The sequence below is a fragment of the Platalea leucorodia genome (assembly GCF_965183815.1).
Source record: "Platalea leucorodia genome assembly, chromosome: 1".
Classification (NCBI taxonomy): Eukaryota; Metazoa; Chordata; class Aves; order Pelecaniformes; family Threskiornithidae; genus Platalea; species Platalea leucorodia.
The window spans coordinates 23701878-23722264 of NC_138823.1; the positions used below are offsets into that span (position 1 = coordinate 23701878).

Here is a 20387-nt window from a genome sequence, read left to right on the forward strand (position 1 = left end):
AAACGGAGTGACCTAACTCACATGAAAGAGCAAGAACATGCCTAGGCAAGAAGAAACACGTAAGAATACGCCCAGGTGCCGATGACAGAGAAGCACCAAAGAAACAGCAGTGTGAAAAACGACAGTCTGAGGAAAGGAGGTATGCTGAAGAACAGAACCAGGAACAGCACGCAGTACACCCTAGGGAGGGCATTATAAACTAGTATTTAAACTAGACATTTTTATTTTTCCTATAAAAACCCATCACACCTCACTGTAAGATACTGTTGACTCTGGCCGTTTGCTTTACTCGTCCGACAGAAGTAACCATGGCTATAGCAGGGCCAGCAGAAGAGGGCACGTTCATTTGTCAGCTGCTTCAAATGCAAAGTCGGTATCTCCATTTGAAACACCAGCGCAGGGGGGTGGGGGGGGAAGCTGAACGAAGATGTCGTACTTCGCCATGAAACAGCTGGGGAGACGCCGCCAGTTCTGCCGTGGGTTTGGTGACCTCCAACAAGAGGCAGTGAAACTGCAGCAGCTGCTGAACGCCAAGTGGAATCCTTCACATGTGACAGCAAAATTCCACAAGTACTCCCTCCTACGGCTCTATTTAAACCCGAGATGGCAAATGCTGGTGAAAGAAAAATAAAACAAGAATATAAAATATTCTTTATATTATAAAATATAAAACAAAAAAATAAAACAAGATATGAAAACGCAGGGAATTCTTCCTCTTTCTGTTGAAACTACGTAAAAAAACCCAGCCACACACAGAAGAAAAACTACGTTAAACATAAAAGAGCTGTTATCTCCAAGACTTCTGCAAATCTCAGATCTGGCTTCTTGCCTTACATTTGTACTAATTTCTTTAGTAGGAATGAAGTACGTTTGATTTGATTCTATATGTTTGTGAGAATCTGAAAGACATTTAATTAGTTGGCAATAAAAAACCCCATAGAATTCTAAAAAGATAGGAAAATACTTTCCTTTTTTGTGAAAGGTTTCGGTTTCTTAGGACTGGGGAAGCTAGCTAAAAATAAACCAGTGGCATGCTTGTCACAGGTTTTCCAAAATCCACAGGATTGCTTCTTCTCTCTGAAAAATTCTTTATGTGGCACAAGTCACGATACTCGTTTGGCAAGCTTCCGATGGGATATTATTGCCCTATATCACCCCTCCCAAACTGCCTAGGGTAATCGCAGATGCCTTGCACATGCGTTAAAACTACAAAAAGATGGTCAGCTAATTCCTGATACTATTCAATCTACAACCAAAATTTTAACGCTTTAACACAAAATACAGCAACCAAATACACTGAACTTAAGGAACGACTAGAGCAGAACTTAAATGCTCCGTTTCTGCTAAAACTGGCTTCGCCAGTCTATTGACCATCCTCCTCCTGGAGGTGCAGCTTCACGTTTCCCTCCCCTCCTTTCCTGCTTCTTGAGCAAAATCCAGGACCCCGAAAAGGTGCAGTGCTGGGTTTGCACAGCTGGGGGGGGGGGGCGATGGTTACAGGCGCCGCTGGGCTCCTCCCGAGCTCCCCTGGCGAAGCTCTGGAACACCGGCGCGGGCACGCCGCGCCCCTCAGGCGATGTGACCTAACGGCCAAGTCACCCTGGAAAAAACGACGGAATAAGCAAACTTCCCGACGAGGCCCGAGCCTGCGCGCCGGCAGCCGAAAGCTCTCGCTGACTTCTCACGGCACGGCTGCGGTCCCGAGGGCCAAGCCCCCCCCCGCCCCGCCCCGTCCCAGAGGCACGGCGCCGGGCAGCACGGCGGGGCACCGACCAGCCGCCCGTTTTCCCGCGCGGCAGCCCGAAACCCTCAGAGGCAAGAGGGGAGGGACGACGTAGCGGAGGCCGCGGCCCGGGCGAGGCCGCGCCGCGCTGAGGCACCGCCCGCCCGCCGTTACCGCGGCTCCGCCCCCGCAGCGCCGGGCCCCGCCGTGCCGCCGCCCCGGGGCGGAAGCGGCCCTCACGCGCATGCGCCGCCGGGCCCGGCCCTTTCCGGCCGGCACGCGACCTTCCTCGCCCGCGCGCGCCACCGGCAGCGGCTGCGGCACCGCCCGCTCCCCGCACGGGGCGGGGCGGGGCGGGGCGCACGCGCACGGCCGTCAACCCCTCCCTGCCGCCCCGCCCCGCCCGCCGCTGATCCCCTCAGCGCGCACGCGCCCTCGGGCCCGGCCGCCTCCCCGCCGCCGCGCACATGTGCTCTGACGTGGGCGCGTGCGCCCTGGCGCCGAGCCCCCGCCGCCCCCGGTGACGTCGGGCGGCGCAGGCGCGCTGCTCCCGCCCGTCCCCCCCCCCCCGCCGGCCGCCGCCGCGCAGGCGCCCTCCCCGCCGCACCCCCCCGGCCGGGCGCCGTCGCCGCGCGTCTCCCCGCCCTCCCCCGCGGCGGCGCCTGCGCGGTGCGCGCGGTCGGTGCGTGGCGTGCGGCGCGGTGGGGGCGGGTGGGGGCGGGGCGGGTATATATAGTGCGCGGCCGGGGCGGCGGCCTCCCCCTTGTCCCCCGGCCGCCGTCGGAGCTGTGTGCGCAGTGCGTGTGCTCCGGACACCCGGACACGCCGGCCCGGCCCCGCCGCACCATTTATTACTAAAAATATTAAAAAAGCCAAAAAAAATCCAAAAATCCTAAAAAACCTTTTAAAAAAAATAATCCTTCCCTCTTCCACCTCCCGTCAACCTTCTGCAACCGGCCGGTTTGATATAAAATAACCCGGTGAAGCGAAGCCCCCGGACCCGGCGCAGCCGAGAGGAGACACAGAGCGAGCCCGACCCCCGCCGAGGCCAGCAGCAGCCGCCGCCGCCGCCACCTCCGCCAGGCCCGGCACCGAGTGAGCCAGAACCCCCCGCCCCTTCCACCCGCCGCCGCCGCCGCCGCGCATCCGCCTCCCGCAGCCGTTAAGTTTCGAATCCGCCTCCGGAGCGCCCGCTCCCCCGCGCCGCCACCGCCGGCCCCTGCCCTGACGGACCGCCGGGCCGCCGCGGCCTCCTCGCCTCGTCAGCGCCCCCCCCTTGCCCTCCCGCGCCGGGAGACGGCGGCAGGATGAACCCCAGCGCCCCCAGCTACCCCATGGCCTCCCTCTACGTGGGGGACCTGCACCCCGACGTGACGGAGGCCATGCTCTACGAGAAGTTCAGCCCCGCCGGGCCCATCCTCTCCATCCGCGTCTGCAGGGACATGATCACCCGCCGGTCGCTCGGCTACGCCTATGTCAACTTCCAGCAGCCCGCCGACGGTGAGTGCCCGGGGCGGGGGCCGCGGGGAGGGGAGGGGGGAGGGAGCGGGGGTCGGGCGGGCCGGGCGGCGTGAGGGGAGCGCCGGGGCGGCCGCCGGCGGAGGAGCCATGTTTGTCCTCCGCCCCCACCAGGGCTCGGCGCGGCCGCCCCCCCACCCCCACCCCGGGCCCCGCATCCATTTTCCCCGCCCGGGCGCTCCCGGTGCCGGCGTTTGCCGGGACGCGGGCAAAGTTGGCGCCGGGCGGGGGGAAGTTGGCGGCGGGGCCGGCGCTGGCTGACACGCGGCCCGGGGCCGCCGCGCCTCGTGGCGGGGCGGGACGGGACGGGGACGGGGGGAGCGCTTCCGCGCCCCGCCGCGGGCAGCCCAGCGCCGGGGACGGCGGGCGGGGAAGGGCCCGGGCGCCCCCGCCGCAAGCCCGGGGCCTGGCGGAGCTGCCCCGGCCGGGCGGCTGCCGGGGAAGGGCGTGCGTGTGTGCCTGCGGCGGGCGGGCGGGCGGCTCTTCCCCCGGCTGGCACGTCCGTGCGCGGCTGCCTGGGGAACCCGCCGCGAAGGCTAGCTTGGAGAAAACACATCACAGTCATTAGCACCTGCTAATAACTACGCAGGAGCTGGGTGTGTATGCGTGATTAAGAGGCCAAAAGAAGGAAGTAGGACGTACCAGGGTCGCTTGGTAGCTTCACGGACGTCCAGCCAAGGCACAGGCCGAAGCGTAATACCTTAAAACACCATGGCAGGTCTGTCACGTGTAGGGAGGGGGTGAAATTACTCGGGCCTCCTTCGCTTGCTCGTCATGTAGCGAGCTGTGTTCTCATCCATTTCTCCTTGCAGTGAGCGCTGACATCGTGTTTCCCAAGCTCTGTTTTTAATAAACTTGCTTTACGCGACGTGTTGCTGGTTCTCTAAAGTTATATTAGTAAAGAAACTTTCCACGTAGTTGTAGTCGTGTTTGTGCTGAGTTTGGCAAACCGGCTTGTTCGTTTGGAGGGTGTTTCGATAAAAGAACCAAATGTGACCGGTTCTAAGTTTTGTGGAGTCCAATTAAAAGAAAAAATAATTCGGCCAGCTAGAACATACTTGATTTCAAGTACAGTTAAGTAAACAGCTTTCTATTTTAATGGTTTTTTTTTTTTAAGCATATGAAAGTGAGAGATTTGCATTACAAACTTTTCAAGCAATTAGATTAACTGGCTTTCAAAATTGGCTTTAGTATATAGCCATTATCAGATCAGACTTTGGTGTACCGATGATATCTGTATGTAAGTAGTAAAAGTTACTGTCTCATCTTTTTAATAGGCAGATATTTCGCCTGTTATCAGCTCTCTCACTTCAGAGAGCTTTTATTCAGCCATTGTTTAGGATGAGACGATTTGAATGCTTTTTTTAACATATTTTGCTTTCATTCGATAAAAACCTATGGTACAGTTTACTCCCAAAAAGAAAAATAAGGGGTTAGTACGGTTCAGCCCTGTGATATGATAATGTCAAGGCAGAAGTTGAAGGTGATTCAAACACTTCCCCTCCTTAGTAATGACAGAATTCTGTAAGGGCCGACTTTATCATTGTCATTAGTTGAGCAACCGGTTCAACCCCACGTTGTGTGACTTAGTTTGTAATTTGTCAAAGGTGGGAAGGAACACAGCTTTTTTCACCTGAGCAGTGCTTGCATTCAGAGTTTGAGAATGTGCCTCTTAGAAAAATGCTGTTACTCCAAAGGTTACAAGTATTTTTCAGACTTTGGGAAGCACACATATTTTATTCCACACCTAGTCCAGGTCAGTTAGAAGTATTTCTCATCTGTATCAAAGTTGCACCTGGCACGTACCTGGAAGCACTTGTTTAAAATAAACTTCAATGATATTGTATGGTTATACTTTTGCAACGTTTTTAGAATTTGATGTTCTTGGCAAATACCTAGAAAGCATTTGCTGATCTTTTTTTTTCCATAGATCATTCTACCCATTTTCTGACACCTTGAAATAGGAGCTCTGAGGATGAATGGTTATTCTTACAGTAATACTGGTTTCATTTTGATTCCAAACTAGCTGCCTTTTCTTGTTTTAGCCTAATTCTTAGCTACATCTCGGGCTATGTGTATTAAACAGCTAGTAACAACTAGCTTGAGTTTTGAAAAATGTCTTTGAAGGTGTGTGTGACACGACCAGCTGTCTGTAAACTAGGGACCTCAAAGCTCTTCCAGAAACTAATTAGGCCTGATGACACATTTGTGAGGTATGCACACATTTCATAGTTGTGACTTTTCTGAATTTGAGTCATAGTCTGGAGTAAAACCCGGGAAATCTTGTTTAATCAGTAAACTGGAAATATTCTTGAGTAATCTGAAACTGCACTTCTTCCTTCAGGTTTTTTGAGTGTTTATATTTCCAGAGGTGTATTATTTTATAGCTATTGCTATGCACGTTTAGAACAGTTTAGCATTAAGTGTATATTCCATGTGATTTTGAAATTGTTACTAAAGTGGGCTGTCCAGTTGCTTACGACTAAAATGGGAACTGGTGACTCATTCAATAAAAGCTCCAGCAGAATCAGCAAAAGTACAGCATGGGTAGGTGTGTCCACTTGGTAACAAGTTAACTGCTGAATGGAATTGCCTCCTGCAAACTAGTGCGCAGCCTTTTATGGCTGAAATGTAATGAAAGTAAGCCAGTTTTACTACTTGTGAATTTTAATGAGACTAGCTTGTACCTGTTTGCAGATGTATTCTAGTAATGTTTTAAAAATCTATTGAGGAATGACAATGTGGTGTTGGTTAGGCAGAAATCTTTACTTTTCTTGTACTTCTGCTCCATAGAAGAGATGAGGAGAGCCGTTGAGAGTTTCCATGCCGTCCCTGTCTTTGTGGAGGAATTGCATTGGTCTAAGGCACGTGCTCACTATTAGTTGAGAGTGGTAGTGTTTGCGAAGGCTAGTATGGACCCACTTTGAGTCAGATGTTTGGGAAACGTGTCCAGGAACACACGTTTTTGAGGAGTGTCAGGATTATTCTAGAAGCAATTAGCATGAATTAGAGAAGCCTCTTTTCTAGTAAAGGAAGCCCTGTTACTACTTCTGGAAATAATGAACTGTTTGGTGCTGGCACTTTTGCTGGTGCTGGCAGTAATAATTCTAATGACTTCCAGGGCAATACTGAAGCATTAGGTGTTTCTACTGTGGCCAGTCTGATATCCACAGTTGGGGGTTTTTTTTTTGGCCTTTTTTTTTTTCCTTTCTTTTTTAGTGTAGAGCCTTCTAATGCTTTTTGTTCCCCATTATCAGTATCTAGGTTGTCTTTTCTCTCCTGCTTAATTGATACTGAAGTTTGTGAAATCTTTGTTAACTTAAAAGACTGGCAATGCTTATATTTTTTGTGGCTTCAGCTTAAATCAGTTGTTGACTTACTACTGTCATGTGAATATGGTAATAGTATCAACAGATGATTTTTTTTACAGAAAACTGCTACATGGCTGTCTCGTTAACTTCTACAGATGTCTTTCAGAGAATATAATCTTCAAATTCACTTGTAATCTGAGAATGTGGCAAGGATGGACCTAAACCATGGTGTACCAGCTGAACCAGAGGCAGATTGCAGATTTTCTTTGGCCGTGGTATCCAACAGCATAGCTAAAGATAAAAGCAGCACTTAAAGAACAAAAGCATAAAATAAGGGTTTTCACAATGTGATTGGTCCTTGGTCCTTCTCCTAAGAAAAACAATTAACTGACATGGTTGCTGTTTTTAAACTAATACTAAACTGATTTCAGTCTTGTTAACATCACATTGCTCTGCTATATGCAAATTGCAGTGAAATGATCTAGTACCAATGGGTGTGACTTCAGGTATTTATTGGGACTTTTTTCAGTGTTCTTCCAGACGTGCAGGAACAGCAACAAAAAGGAGCTAATGTAGGAAATCATAAAATATGTCTGCCATGCTTGAGAACTGTTGCTCTTTCTTGCTTAAATCCCTTGTTGACTTAAAACAGCAGACATGTCTTGTTTCTTTGAAGGGACATGAGAAAACTGAAGAAGTCTTGATAGTTCCCTATCTAAATACACTGAGATCTTAAATTCAGGCTTTGAAAAGTTAGTTATGGAGTTCTACTGGAAAAACTGCTCCACTGGACTAACAAAACTTGGTTTACGTTACTTCATTTTGCTGTTCTAATGCTTGCTCCTTCATTGAGCTTGTATGTATGTCATTGTGAGCTTTTAATGTATATATAGTTTCAGATTTTCAAAATTAAGTGCTAGTTTTAAATCTCCTTGGACTGTCCCTTGCCCAGAAGTCCATCACAGATCTTTTTTGTCACTAAGGAAGGAATTGTGTGGAACAGCTGCCTGAACCAGGCTTGAACTACACCTAGCAAAGAAATTTTGTCAGTTTAGGGGTATTGGTGGTTTAGGAGTTCCTATGTTGATGTCTGCAAAAGGCCTCATATAGGAACAAGCTGTACCCCTAAAAACATTTTTATTGATACAATACACACCTGTGTGATGTGGGAGCGGCCATCTGATTTTTGCAGATGTTAAGACTTTTCTGCCTGTGGAATAGGCCGTAATTGCCATCACTTGATACGTTTTCTCCTGTCACCGTACCATCTTTTCATAGCGGGGTCCAATCCTTTAGGCTACTGGGATTTCTACAGCTTGTTCATGAGATTTGTGCTCCTTCCTATCTCGTAAGTGAAGCTTTTGCTGAGGAGTTTTTGCCAGTTTTTACTTGCATAAGAGAGTGGGGTTTATTTACATTGGAGGTTTGGGTTTGCATCTTGTTGGTGGTGCTGGACTTAAAATAGTAAAAATTTTATGAAGAATTGTACTTGAAATGCTATTTGTGTGCTTATTAAGATAACTTCAGCGTTTCCTACTAATTCCATGATGTTTTTCCAGCTGAACGAGCTTTGGATACCATGAACTTTGATGTCATTAAAGGCAAACCAGTGCGCATCATGTGGTCTCAGCGCGATCCGTCTCTACGCAAAAGTGGTGTAGGAAACATCTTCATCAAAAACTTGGACAAATCAATTGATAACAAAGCTTTGTATGACACATTTTCTGCTTTTGGAAACATCCTGTCTTGTAAGGTTAGTGCAAAATTATTGGTGCGTTTAATGGTTTGACACAAAATACCTGAATTTACACTGGAAACATTCCATGGGTATTACAGTAGGGTTTTTCTTTAATAGGTGGTATGTGATGAAAATGGATCCAAGGGTTATGGATTTGTACATTTTGAAACACAAGAAGCTGCAGAAAGAGCTATTGAAAAAATGAATGGTATGCTGCTTAATGACCGCAAAGTGTAAGTACATAAATACATAGTTGGGGATCAACAGACTGAAATTCGTTTTACAGCGGACAAATATTTAAAGCTTACCTAGAAAAGACATGTTGTTCTAAAAATTTCTAATTTTAAAGAGGATTTAGAATTTTAGCGCTAGGAATACTATGAATTGTATCACCTGCCTATTCTAAAGGCAGAATAAGTTCAGAAATGGACTCTAATAATGGACTCTAGGGAAAAAATTGTTACATTAGTTGTCTTACAAGCCAATGCTGTAATGAGGATTTGGGAACTTCTCTGGTTTTCTGGTCTTACTGGTCTGAGATAAAATACAATCCATCGGGTATTCTGAATAATACTACTTTTATAAGAATTGTGAGATAGGGATGTTAGCCATTTTTTGGATGAAATGTAAAGCTCTAGAGTTACTCAGTCCTGAATAGTGGTCGGATTACACTAATGTTTTTATATGGATGTCTGTTAATAGGCATATCTAGGAAACAGGAGTAGAGAATAAAACTTAGAGAAACATAATATTTTAAACATTATCACTGTTGTATACTGTAGGGGAAAAAAAAAGTTATTTGGCTACTTGGTTAGTGATATCTAGGCTGGGGGGGGGGAGGGGAGCGTGCCTCACAGCTATGCCTCAGGGATCATTATGGTATTTGGTATAGTTGTAAAAGAATAGCTCTGTAAATGCTTGAGAGGGTTTGGAAAAAGGATAACAGAAATCAGCATCAGCTTACCATCATGGATTATTTTTACATGTAGAGATGCATGTAGCTTGATCCATCCAGGGAGAACATATATTTTGAAACTTTAGTTTTCCTGCTTGTTCTGTGCTTGACTGGCATACTGTGAATGTTTTTGCTCGGCTTCCATCTTTATACAACCTTTTTAAATTAGTAAAAAAAGGTCAGCATGTAATCATAAAAGCCCATCATTTGTGTAAACTTTGTTTGGTACAATACATCATGAGAGTTAATTTTGCTTTGAATTTCTATTTAGGTGAGGCTTTTAAAAGTGAATTCAAGTACTTCACACGCTATGAAAATCTGCTGAACACGTTGCCCTATCATTCTTGCCATCCTTGTTACTATAAATTGGGTGAAGTTGTCAAAGTTTAAGAAAATGTTGAGTTACTGTATGCTACTTCATTGGATTTGTCAGATTTGGAACTATAAAGTTGGACAATACAATGAAATTTGAGAGCAAAAGTCTACTACAGTCAGAAATCAGTGTTAGCCACGTAAAGTTGGTACTAGAGCAGTTCCTTGGGTTGCAGAGTGTTGTGTTCAGCTTCTGTTCGTTCTCTGACGGTATGAACTGGCCTTTGGTGTTCACAGCCAATTTGCAATGGTATTTGACTAAAGAGCAAGTTGAACTATTTATTTCTCTATGCCTATTTAAAAAAAAAAAAAACAAAACCAAAACCCAACAAAAACCAAAACAAACAAAAGTCTTGCTTTGATATAGGTGGGAAAGGTGTGTAAGGAAGTGGGGGAGGTTAGTTAAATATCCCTTGCTTAAAAACTGGATTGAAGAATGGTAACTGCTTTAAGGCTGCCAAGTTTTTAGTATGGCAGATGGATTATGCTGATATCTAGAATTTTTCTTTAGCTGCTTTACCTACTACTCTTTCCCATTTTCCAGCTCCTGTTGTCAAAGGCTGTTTTATAAATAAAGAGTCAACAATCTCACCAATGGCTTGAAAGCATTTTTATGCTAGTAACTGTGATAAGCACACTGATGTAGCAAAGGATAGTGAAATTGTTTTTCTGATGGTTTTATCATAAATATTTTATCTAAAGACTTTCATGCCTATAATGAACAATGAGACTGATTAAGAATCAAATATGATGCCAGAGGATTAAAGTAAATTTTTAAACCTTGACAGGCTTGCTTTAATCTACACTATTCTGTTCTCCTGCAACTAGATTTGTTGGAAGGTTTAAATCCCGCAAGGAACGCGAGGCAGAGCTTGGAGCCAGAGCAAAGGAATTCACCAATGTTTACATCAAGAATTTTGGAGAAGACATGGATGATGAGAGACTTAAGGAACTCTTTGGCAAGTTTGGTAATGTCTTAAACTTCAAGTTTATACAAACACGAGTGAACTTCAGCTTACTTCTTCTATCTTATCTGTACGGTGCATTATAATACACGGAGTTAGCTGGCTATCTGATGTTGATTCAGAATAATAAAAAATAAAAAAGGTACTGAAAAGTTGGTACTTAATTCCAATTTCAGATTCAAAGAGCAGTGATATCCACTGCAGGCTTTTAAATAGGCAGAATAGCATATATTATCCTGCCATCAGAATTGTGTCCGATAATCGGAAAATAATGTGTCTAAATAGTCTTTTGAATGGGTTTTGCAAATTTTTTTAAGTTGTGAATAGAAGTGTTTTCTGTGTTAGTGCAGATTGATGTTACAAATTCACGACAGGATACATGACAAATGAGTTTGCTATTGCTTCCATTGACCTTCAGACTTATCTTTACTCACAGTATCTCTGCTTTCATTATTCAGTTGCATTGTGGTGGTTGACCTAATATGAAATTATAAGGAACTTTTCCATTGGCAAGCTGCTTGGTTCTGGCTTGGTCCTCAGTTATGCACAGGGCAAAATTGTGGCAGGCGTATGATCATGATCTAGTAGTGTATATGATGTGTCACCATCGAAATCGGAAATGGCAAACTCCTTAATTCAGTTTTATTTTCTTTCCTCCATGCTTTTGCTGTTCTCCAGTGGATGTCATGTAAAGCAAGACAAAGCCTTGTGTGTATATATATATGAGATATTCTATTGCAGCCCTAAGCAGCATTTACAGGAAACTCCTTTCCGCTATTGAAGCATCTGTGGTTGAAATGGTAGTGAATTTAGCTGCTAAATTGAGTCTGTGAACTGCAGTTTTTCAAAGGTTTGGCATTGCTGAACTGGGATGGCCTTTCACTGGGATAAATGGTGAAGCACACACCTAATAGAAAGGCCTCCTCTCTGGCTTTCAGTACCTATTTCAAAGGATGGAAGCACTAAAGCCTTTTAAAGGTCGTAATTTTTAATGAGAAAAACAATTTCATTCACTTTGAGGTGAAATTCCTACCCCATTTTGGTTGAAAATACAGTAGGAAAGAAATTCAGCATGGCAGACTTCAGCCATAATGGCTGAAGTTCAGCATCAGGGCAAATTAGCAATTTTATCTTAATGGGTGATGTTTACTAGATACTATTATTGGTGCAGGAGTCCTTTGTAATACAAGCAAAACAAACTAAATATTAAGACTTCTAAACAGGATGTTCAAAATGTGAAGAGAATACACTCTGTATACGAAGCATAAATTTTCGTTCTCTTTTTAGGTCCTGCCCTAAGTGTGAAAGTTATGACTGATGAGAGTGGAAAATCCAAAGGCTTTGGCTTTGTTAGTTTTGAAAGACATGAAGATGCCCAAAAAGTAAGCTTTTGGACCTTTTTTTAGGAATTCTGTAACTTTGAAATCTTGTGAATTCATTAAGGGCTTTTAATTGGTCAAGGACACTGCAAAAACAGGTGTCTGCTTCTTAAATGACTTAGCATAGTTTCTGTCATTTAGAATGCTTTCTTATGCAAATGTCAGTTGATTTGAGGCGCCTATTAAGTCAAGATACTCTGAGACAGCTGGAACTAGTGTAGAAATGGGGAATCTTGAATAATTTAATAACCTGTTGTAGTTGGGCTTAAAGGTCTCTATGAGATTTAGGCTCCCTCATGCTGGGCGACAGACAAGCATAGTAAATTATTACATCTCTGCAAAACCCAGATGAATCATTGGATCCGATTTGGTTGCACAAAACATTTGTGCAAGGCAGAAAGGATTGTGTTTTCAAACTTCAGCAATGCAAAGTCAGCAGGAAAGCTATTCGTTTTATGGAGCATGTTTGGCACAGCTATAAGAAAATAGTTATAGAGCCCTGTGATGTTGCTTTTATTCTGAAGAGTAACTTTGGAAGAAGGGTCCTTTTAATTCGTGTATATGTCTATAACATGCCAGTACGCTGTATAACTTAATTCTTTGTCAGCTGGTTGCTTTGATGTGTCAGTTGACTGTGGCAGTAGGGACATAGCATCAGGAGAAAAACTGAGCACAGAACAAATCAGGGCAACAAACGAAGTTTGCTTTTCAAAAGGCATTTTGGTGATTTGTCAGTACTGCAAGTGTACAAGCAAGAGATTAGAACAAATCCTGTCTGTCTTAACATCTACATTGTTCAGTCTTGCATACATTCATTGATGAATTGTTTCTCTTACAGTAATCAGAATCACATGTTGGGTGTTTAAAATAACATAAAATTCTAATATCTCAGTAAATGTGTTTCATGGCTTTGATCATGAAGGTATACAATAAGCTGGTGACTTCTGGTTTTAAATTAATTTAATAAATCTGTGCCAGAGTTTTCACATCTTAATAGTTGTAACTCAAAACAGCATAGAGGAAAAAAGTTCATATTTTCATACTCTTTAAGTATTTCCTTAATGAAAGACTAAAAATTTTTTTTAAAAAAAGCCATATATGCCAGCTGTAGCTTAACATATAGTATAAGAAAATCTGGTAGATGCTACAGTTTCAGATGTTACTTTTAAAAACTGAAGTTAGGGGGGTGTGTGTGAATTGGAGCTTTTCGACTTAATTTGCTTTCTTTTCTCTGCCTTTAGCAAGATAAGGGTGGAGAAATAGTTCTTCATTATGTGACTTGATTCCCCCCCCCAACGTCATGTGAGAAAGTTGTTGGGTTTTTTTTTTTCTTTGCATCCCTTGTGACTTTTCTTTAACTGGACAGAAGCACACTTGGAAAGCAATTTCCATTCCCCAAGCAAGGAAGCCTTGGGGTATTTTGTTTCAGTTGGTGATATTTCAGATGGATTGCCTCTTTTTCTGGAATTCTTACGTAACTTTTTAGATTTGAATTACATGGGGGTTTTTTTATGCCTGAAAAACAGTGGAATACAAAGCACTGCTAACCTCTTGTTTATTAATGAAGGCTGTAGATGAGATGAATGGGAAAGAGCTCAATGGGAAACAAATCTATGTTGGCCGGGCTCAGAAAAAGGTGGAAAGACAAACGGAGCTGAAGCGCAAGTTTGAACAAATGAAGCAGGACAGGATCACCAGATACCAGGTTCAGTTTTATTTAATTCAAGAGGACTAACTTTATTCTATGATATTTTTAGATTTACCCAGACCATTTGCTTTCAAAAATAACTTGCCTTTTTTTAGGGTGTAAACCTTTACGTGAAAAATCTTGATGATGGGATTGATGATGAGCGTCTTCGAAAAGAATTCTCCCCATTTGGTACAATCACTAGTGCAAAGGTAAAGTAAAGTTTATAGATTGTGCTTGTCCTTTCTCTGAAAATGAACGTGATCCTTTGCCAAGGAAGAGTGATTTATTTCATGGACTAACAGGTGTGACCCAGTCACTTGTCACTTGTACTATATACGTGGACATCTGCTTTCTTGATTATTGTACATCTCCGATTAAGCTCATGTGATAATCCTTTCTTGAAATAAAATGAGTACTGATATTACTGTGAGAAAAATGACGTCTTTTCAGTGCAATAATGTGCTCATTATTGCATCACTGAGATTTTCATCTGTATTCAGTAAACAGTTATTAATTAAGCAATTATATTCCTTTTTATAAAACCATTCAGTAAAACAAACCTGTGATCTCACTTCTAGTAAGCTGAAAAAAGAAACTTGTGAGTTGAGTAGACATGACATTCTCTTGTTTTAAAACTAAATTTTGTACTGACAGGTCATGATGGAAGGTGGCCGCAGCAAAGGATTTGGATTTGTATGCTTTTCATCACCAGAAGAAGCCACCAAAGCTGTCACAGAAATGAATGGTAGAATTGTGGCTACTAAACCATTATATGTAGCTCTAGCCCAGCGTAAAGAAGAGCGCCAAGCTCATCTCACCAACCAGTATATGCAGAGAATGGCAAGTGTAAGAGCAGTACCTAATCCGGTAATCAACCCTTACCAACCAGCACCTCCTTCAGGTTACTTCATGGCAGCCATCCCACAGGTACGTATAGAGATAGTTTTGTACTGTGTATAAAATCTGTTGAGATTTAACAGTAAATGTAACTATTAGCATGTGTCCATAATTTCACCATTCTGATTTCATAGCAGAAAGGTGCTGGACTGTTTAGCATGTCCTTCAAAGATAACCAAGTTGCACAATGTTTTTATATTTGACAGACTCAGAACCGTGCTGCGTACTATCCTACTAATCAACTTGCTCAACTTGCTAGACCTAGTCCTCGCTGGACTGCTCAGGGTGCCAGACCTCATCGTAAGTCACTTCTTTACCTCTGTCCAGTGATTGCAGTAAATGCTATAGCATTTGCCATTTGTACTCGGCACTGGTGAGGCCGCACCTCGAGTACTGTGTTCAGTTTTGGGCCCCTCACTACCAGAAGGACATCGAGGTGCTGGAGCGTGTCCAGAGGAGGGCAACGAGGCTGGTGAAGGGTCTGGAGCACAAGTCTTATGAGGAGCGGCTGAGGGAGCTGGGGTTGTTTAGCCTGGAGAAGAGGAGGCTGAGGGGAGACCTTATTGCTCTCTACAGCTACCTGAAAGGAGGCTGTAGCGAGGTGGGGGTTGGTCTCTTCTCCCAGGTAACACGGGATAGGACGAGAGGAAACGGCCTCAAGCTGCGCCAAGGGAGGTTTAGGTTGGATATTAGGAAAAACTTCTTCACCGAAAGGGCAGTGAGGGACTGGAACAGGCTGCCCAGGGCAGTGGTTGAGTCCCCATCCCTGGAGGTACTTAAAAGACGGGTGGATGTGGTGCTTAGGGGCATGGTTTAGTGGTGGACTTGGCAGTGATAGGTTAATGGTTGGACTCGATGATCTTAAGGGTCTTTTCCAACCTAAACGATTCTATGATTTACCTTTGCATTTTAAACACATTTTCACAGCATTGCCGTATCAGTCTTCGCTTTATGTTAGTGGTATTACTTCTGAACTCTTTTCACCATTCAATGTTTCAGCATGTAACTTAATATATTTTCTCTAAAACACAGCATTCCAAAACATGCCTGGTGCTATCCGCCCAGCAGCACCCAGACCACCATTTAGTACCATGAGACCAGCTTCTTCACAAGTTCCACGAGTCATGTCAACACAACGTGTTGGTGAGTTTCATTTATGCAAACTTTAAGTATTAGACTTCTTTTTTTAATTGTGCTGATTCAGAATAATCTCTCAAAAGCATTTGTAAGTTCAATATCACATGTGGTAACACTTCCATCCTTTTCTGGCTCTTAGTAAATGAGTAAGCCAGTATCACTGTCTAGTAGTTGCTTTAAGTATTGTCCCAGCAAAGACTCCTGCTGTGGTCCCATTTCTTTAGCATAAAGCAATTCTTTTAGTGTGCATTTTAATAATACTGTATGACAGCTTCTGCCATTTCTAAACATCGTTGTGGCAATTGCAATAATAGGTTGCATGTAGAAATACTGAGATGATAGAATTTTAGCTCTTCTTATTTTGTCATAATACTGTGAGCCAGTGTCCTGTATGTAGAATCTGCACATCATTGAATGAACCAGAATTGATTGTAATGGCATTTACTTCTCTCAGAATGTATTAGGCAGGAGTATTTTTTGGCTATCTACTTCATGAAAGTATCTTTTTTAGGATAACTATTGACGTAATGTGTTCAGGAAGTCAAGTGTCCTTTGAGGTTAGAATGAAATTAAATTAATACTCAAGTCAAAGCGAATGTAATCAATGTAATCACAGATCTTTTTTCAATAGCATGTAAGAAAAGCAATTAATTAGTGAGGTGACTGGAAAGTAACATCCAGTAAATTCTGAGCTTTCAACATTCAGGTATGACCAGTGATGTGACAGTTGACAATACTAGTGAGATGAATCTATAACACAATACCTAAATTAGGTGTTCTGCTTTGGCTGATTTGGGGTTTTTTTGTAACTTGTACAGTGTAGGCTAAATAAAAAAATGAATTATTCACATACGGAATTATGTTATTTTTTTCAGCTAATACATCAACACAAACAATGGGTCCACGTCCTGCAGCAGCAGCTACTGCAGCTACTCCTGCTGTACGCACAGTACCACAATACAAATATGCTGCGGGTGTTCGTAATCCTCAGCAGCATCTTAATACACAGCCACAGGTTGCTATGCAGCAGGTACGTAATTTTAGGAACCGGTCCGTGCTTCTGCTGGTGTTTTGCAGAGGAAGGAGGGGGGCACTTATGATTAAGAGTTGTCTTTGTTATTCTAGAATTCAGGCTCTGCATTGTGGCAGCAGAGTTAGAGCCTTGGGGTTTTAAGTATATTTCAAGTTCACCTGAGACAGGATGTGATCCTGTGTTACTTCATGTTTTCCAGTTGCTTGATACCTTAGCCTGAATTCTCCTTGCGTTTGCTCCACAATGGAGTGGTTGATGCTAATCTCCAGCATCACTCAGCTCTAAGCAGCACTATTTGATTAAATTGACTTAATTGTAATTTCTTTAATGTTTCTGACAGTGTAGGCATTGTTTCTGCTGAGTTTTGGAACATTGGGTATTTGAAGCTGCACCTAATCATGAACTAAAATTTAATTTTGAAATGGTGTTAAATTAATTTGCAGCCTGCTGTCCATGTGCAAGGTCAGGAACCCTTGACTGCTTCCATGTTGGCTTCTGCCCCTCCACAAGAACAAAAGCAGATGTTAGGTATGTACATGATGCCTTTCTCTATGCCTTGTAGCAGGACAGTCAAAGTACTCTTTGATCAGTCTTAAAATTCAGAATAAATAGTTTTAGCAGTAGAACAAGGTGTTTGTTTCCCGTGTCCCTTAAAGCTTTGTCAGATGAGATTTATCACCCTGATTAACTTTTTTTCTCCCTAGGTGAACGTCTATTTCCTCTCATTCAAAGCATGCACCCTACTCTGGCGGGTAAGATCACTGGGATGTTGTTGGAGATTGACAACTCTGAACTCCTCCACATGCTCGAGTCTCCTGAGTCTCTTCGTTCGAAGGCAGGTGGACTTTTGCCTTACGCTAGTTTTATCAGCAATTAAGTCTGCACTGATTTAACGGGTGTTTATGCTGGCACAGTGGACTAGCAGCAATGGAACAGTGGCCCAGGGCGAGAAGTTAGAATACCCTCTTTCAGAGGGAGACAGTGGCTTACGTTAGTATGAACTGGAGCTGTAATGTTGTCCTTTTCTTTTTAACAATGCAGGCATTGTTTGTATGTCTAGTTTAAACTGTTTCATTAACTCAAATACACAGAAATTACTAAGCTTGCTTTATTAATTTTTCTTTTTTGCTTAATAGGTTGATGAAGCTGTAGCCGTACTACAAGCCCACCAAGCTAAAGAGGCTGCCCAAAAGGCAGTTAACAATCCCACTGGGGTTCCAAGTGTTTAATAAGTAAGTTTTCTGAGCGCTGTAGTTTTATAGGTTGACTGGGGCAATAGTCCTTAGCCCGGGGCCTTATAAGCAGCATGCTTCCAGGCTCTGCATCATTGGCAGCCACAGAAGGCAGCAGCTACGGGCACAGTTGTAAACAAATTTTGTGCTCGCTCCTGTTGCCCAGTTCTGTAGCTCTTGCTTAGCAAATGCTACTGACATGTCTTGCATATCTAGCTGGAATTAAAGCGTTGTTTTTAACAGCATATTTAGCTGGAATTAGTTCTAGGCATGCGTGCAAAAATGGGCAGTTCTGTCAAACACCACTACTCATACTGTTGTTCAAGAGGAACTTGTGGAATTGAAGTAAGCTTAAGACGATGCTCCAATGCTATTTTTCCTTAGAAATGAAATAGCTTATTTACACTATAATTTGTATATACTTGCCAAAATTAAAAATTATACAGTAGTTAAAAACTAAACTACATATTGTCTTGACTTCACATTTTGGTGAATTTAATGTCAGTTAAAATACTGATTTTCTTTATTCCTTCTGTGGGGTTAGTATCTTAATTTTGCATGACAGGAAGAGGCAAAAGGTGGTATCGTTACAATTTTGAAAGGGGAAAATGTTGTGGAGTTGAGGATAATACAGGAGTGTATTTAGTCCAGTTAGGTTTTGCCTGTATGTGAACTTTTATAGCTACACATATAGCTTTTTTTATAGCTTTTATACACATTTATAGCTATCAGTTGAAGATGCCTGCTTTAACATTTGATCACTTAAAAGACCAAGAAAAAAGAAAATTTTTCATTTCTGCAGCTTTCCTTTTGGAGGCAGAATTTGAGTCATGTTTTTTCCACGCTTCTTTCTTTTTCCATATTTTTTTTTTTGCTAGTGACATTGTCACACCAGAGATAAACAAGTGCTGCATAAGTTGTCTGTCCTAAACTAAGATGCCCAAACTTTGAGGCCATTACTGCGTATGCTCCATGATGTTTTAGTAATTGGAAATCGAAAATACTGCTAGTGTAGTTATTTGATGAGCCCTGGTATGCTGGCCATAAGAGTAGAGGTGACCTGCAGTCAAGTTAGTTGGGGTAAGAAATTGTTGTGCATAGCCATTGCCTGAGGCCTTGCTGTGCAGAGTGCTGTTTAGTTCTAGTCTCAGTTTTGTCTTACCAGGTATCACAGACTTGGGGTACTTCTACTTCCGTGTCTCTAAAAAGCAGGGGATACCTCTGATACACTGCTTGTAAAGAACTTTGGTATGATTGATACTGTGAAAGTCCAAAGTGCTGTCGGGCTTACAGTTGCAGAAAGCATGTCAGAAAACATAAGGTGCTGCTTTCATTTTAAAACCTAACAACACTGTTTTTGTTTGCAGAAAGATCCGGGACTACAATCTAGAACTTCGCTTCACCGAAGAAAAAAAAAATCTAAACATGGAAAAACTATTAAATATTGAGAAAAACATTGCAAAATATAAAATAAATAAAAAAAGGAAAGGAAACTTTGAAGCTTATGTACAGAGCAACGCCGGGGCTAGCAAAACAAATGCTAGTCCTAGATTACTTACTGATTTAAAATTTAAAAAAAAATAGTAAAATAAAAAATACAAATTAATGTTTTATAAACCCGGGGGAAAAGAATTTTCAGCACATTCAAAAAATTTAAAGCATTCCTTTCTTTAATTTTGTAATTCTTTACTGTGGAAAAGCTCAGAATATCACCACTGTTTTAGTTGACAGTGAGAATTGATAGCTGAGCAAAGAAACGTAATTTGGATTATAAAATTCTTGGTTTAATAAAAATTCCTTAAACACTGACTTACTTGTGATGGTTTCTTTTGTACAGTGTGCTTCTGATCAGGTGGTCATTCAGAACACCAAGTTAGAATCCCATTCTATAGTATGTTTTAGCAGTTTCTAGAGAAGATTAGCCTACATTTAGCCACCTGTTACTGATAATATAAACTTAGGCATTAAAACAAATGAAAAGAGCAGCTAGATCCATATCTGGGTTTTAAACCCTTAATAGCATGGTGTCCGGGCTCTTGTCATTGTCTAATTAGAAACAGACCTTTAAATACCCTACCTTGAGATGATTGGTAAGAAACGTGATTATAAAAGGCCTGTGTTGGAATTGCGTAACACATCAACACGTGTTCCCATTTGATCACCTGCCTGTGATGTTCGTTTTGAGAGGTTTTGGTGGAAGGAACAATCTCTACATAGGTCTCCAGCTGTGTCTTTAGATGGCTAATGATCCCCGAGATGGAGGCAGAGTCACGTGGGTATAGGTGAACGAGCACGGATTGTCTGCAGTAGATATTGTTGCAAAATTCCATTATTGTGAACGTACGAACAGAAGGTATTCCCAGAACAAAACAGGTGAGGCTTCAGGTGGTAATGTAGTAAAAATTGAATGCGTAGTAACCAAAAGATCATGCTTTTT

General features: G+C 42.8%; 1 protein-coding gene across 2 annotated transcripts; it reads left to right on the forward strand.

Moving 5' to 3' along the window:
- The first annotated feature begins 2464 nt into the window (after window positions 1-2464).
- Window positions 2465-19759, forward strand: PABPC1 (poly(A) binding protein cytoplasmic 1). 2 transcript variants are annotated; one of them, XM_082313738.1, is made up of 15 exons: window positions 2465-3223; window positions 8112-8305; window positions 8408-8523; window positions 10446-10585; window positions 11870-11964; window positions 13529-13666; window positions 13765-13860; window positions 14306-14578; window positions 14755-14848; window positions 15581-15691; window positions 16561-16715; window positions 17162-17246; window positions 17423-17553; window positions 17855-17950; window positions 19318-19759. In XM_082313738.1, exons 1-14 carry the CDS (start codon window positions 3031-3033, stop codon window positions 17945-17947), a joined length of 1914 nt encoding a protein of 637 aa, XP_082169864.1. In that variant the 5' UTR covers window positions 2465-3030; the 3' UTR covers window positions 17948-17950; window positions 19318-19759. The 2 variants fall into 2 exon arrangements, with proteins under 2 accessions (XP_082169864.1, XP_082169865.1); XM_082313739.1 differs by lacking the exon at window positions 2465-3223 and adding an exon at window positions 7696-7900.
- Window positions 19760-20387: the final 628 nt, after the last annotated feature.

Bases quoted from the DNA above. Each gene is read 5' to 3' on its own strand.
- PABPC1 (XM_082313738.1), top strand. From the start codon at position 3,031: ATGAACCCCAGCGCCCCCAGCTACCCCATGGCCTCCCTCTACGTGGGG. The intron at 8,306-8,407 runs GTTAGTGCAAAA...TTTCTTTAATAG, and splicing joins GAAACATCCTGTCTTGTAAG to GTGGTATGTGATGAAAATGG. The intron at 8,524-10,445 runs GTAAGTACATAA...TCCTGCAACTAG, and splicing joins CTGCTTAATGACCGCAAAGT to ATTTGTTGGAAGGTTTAAAT.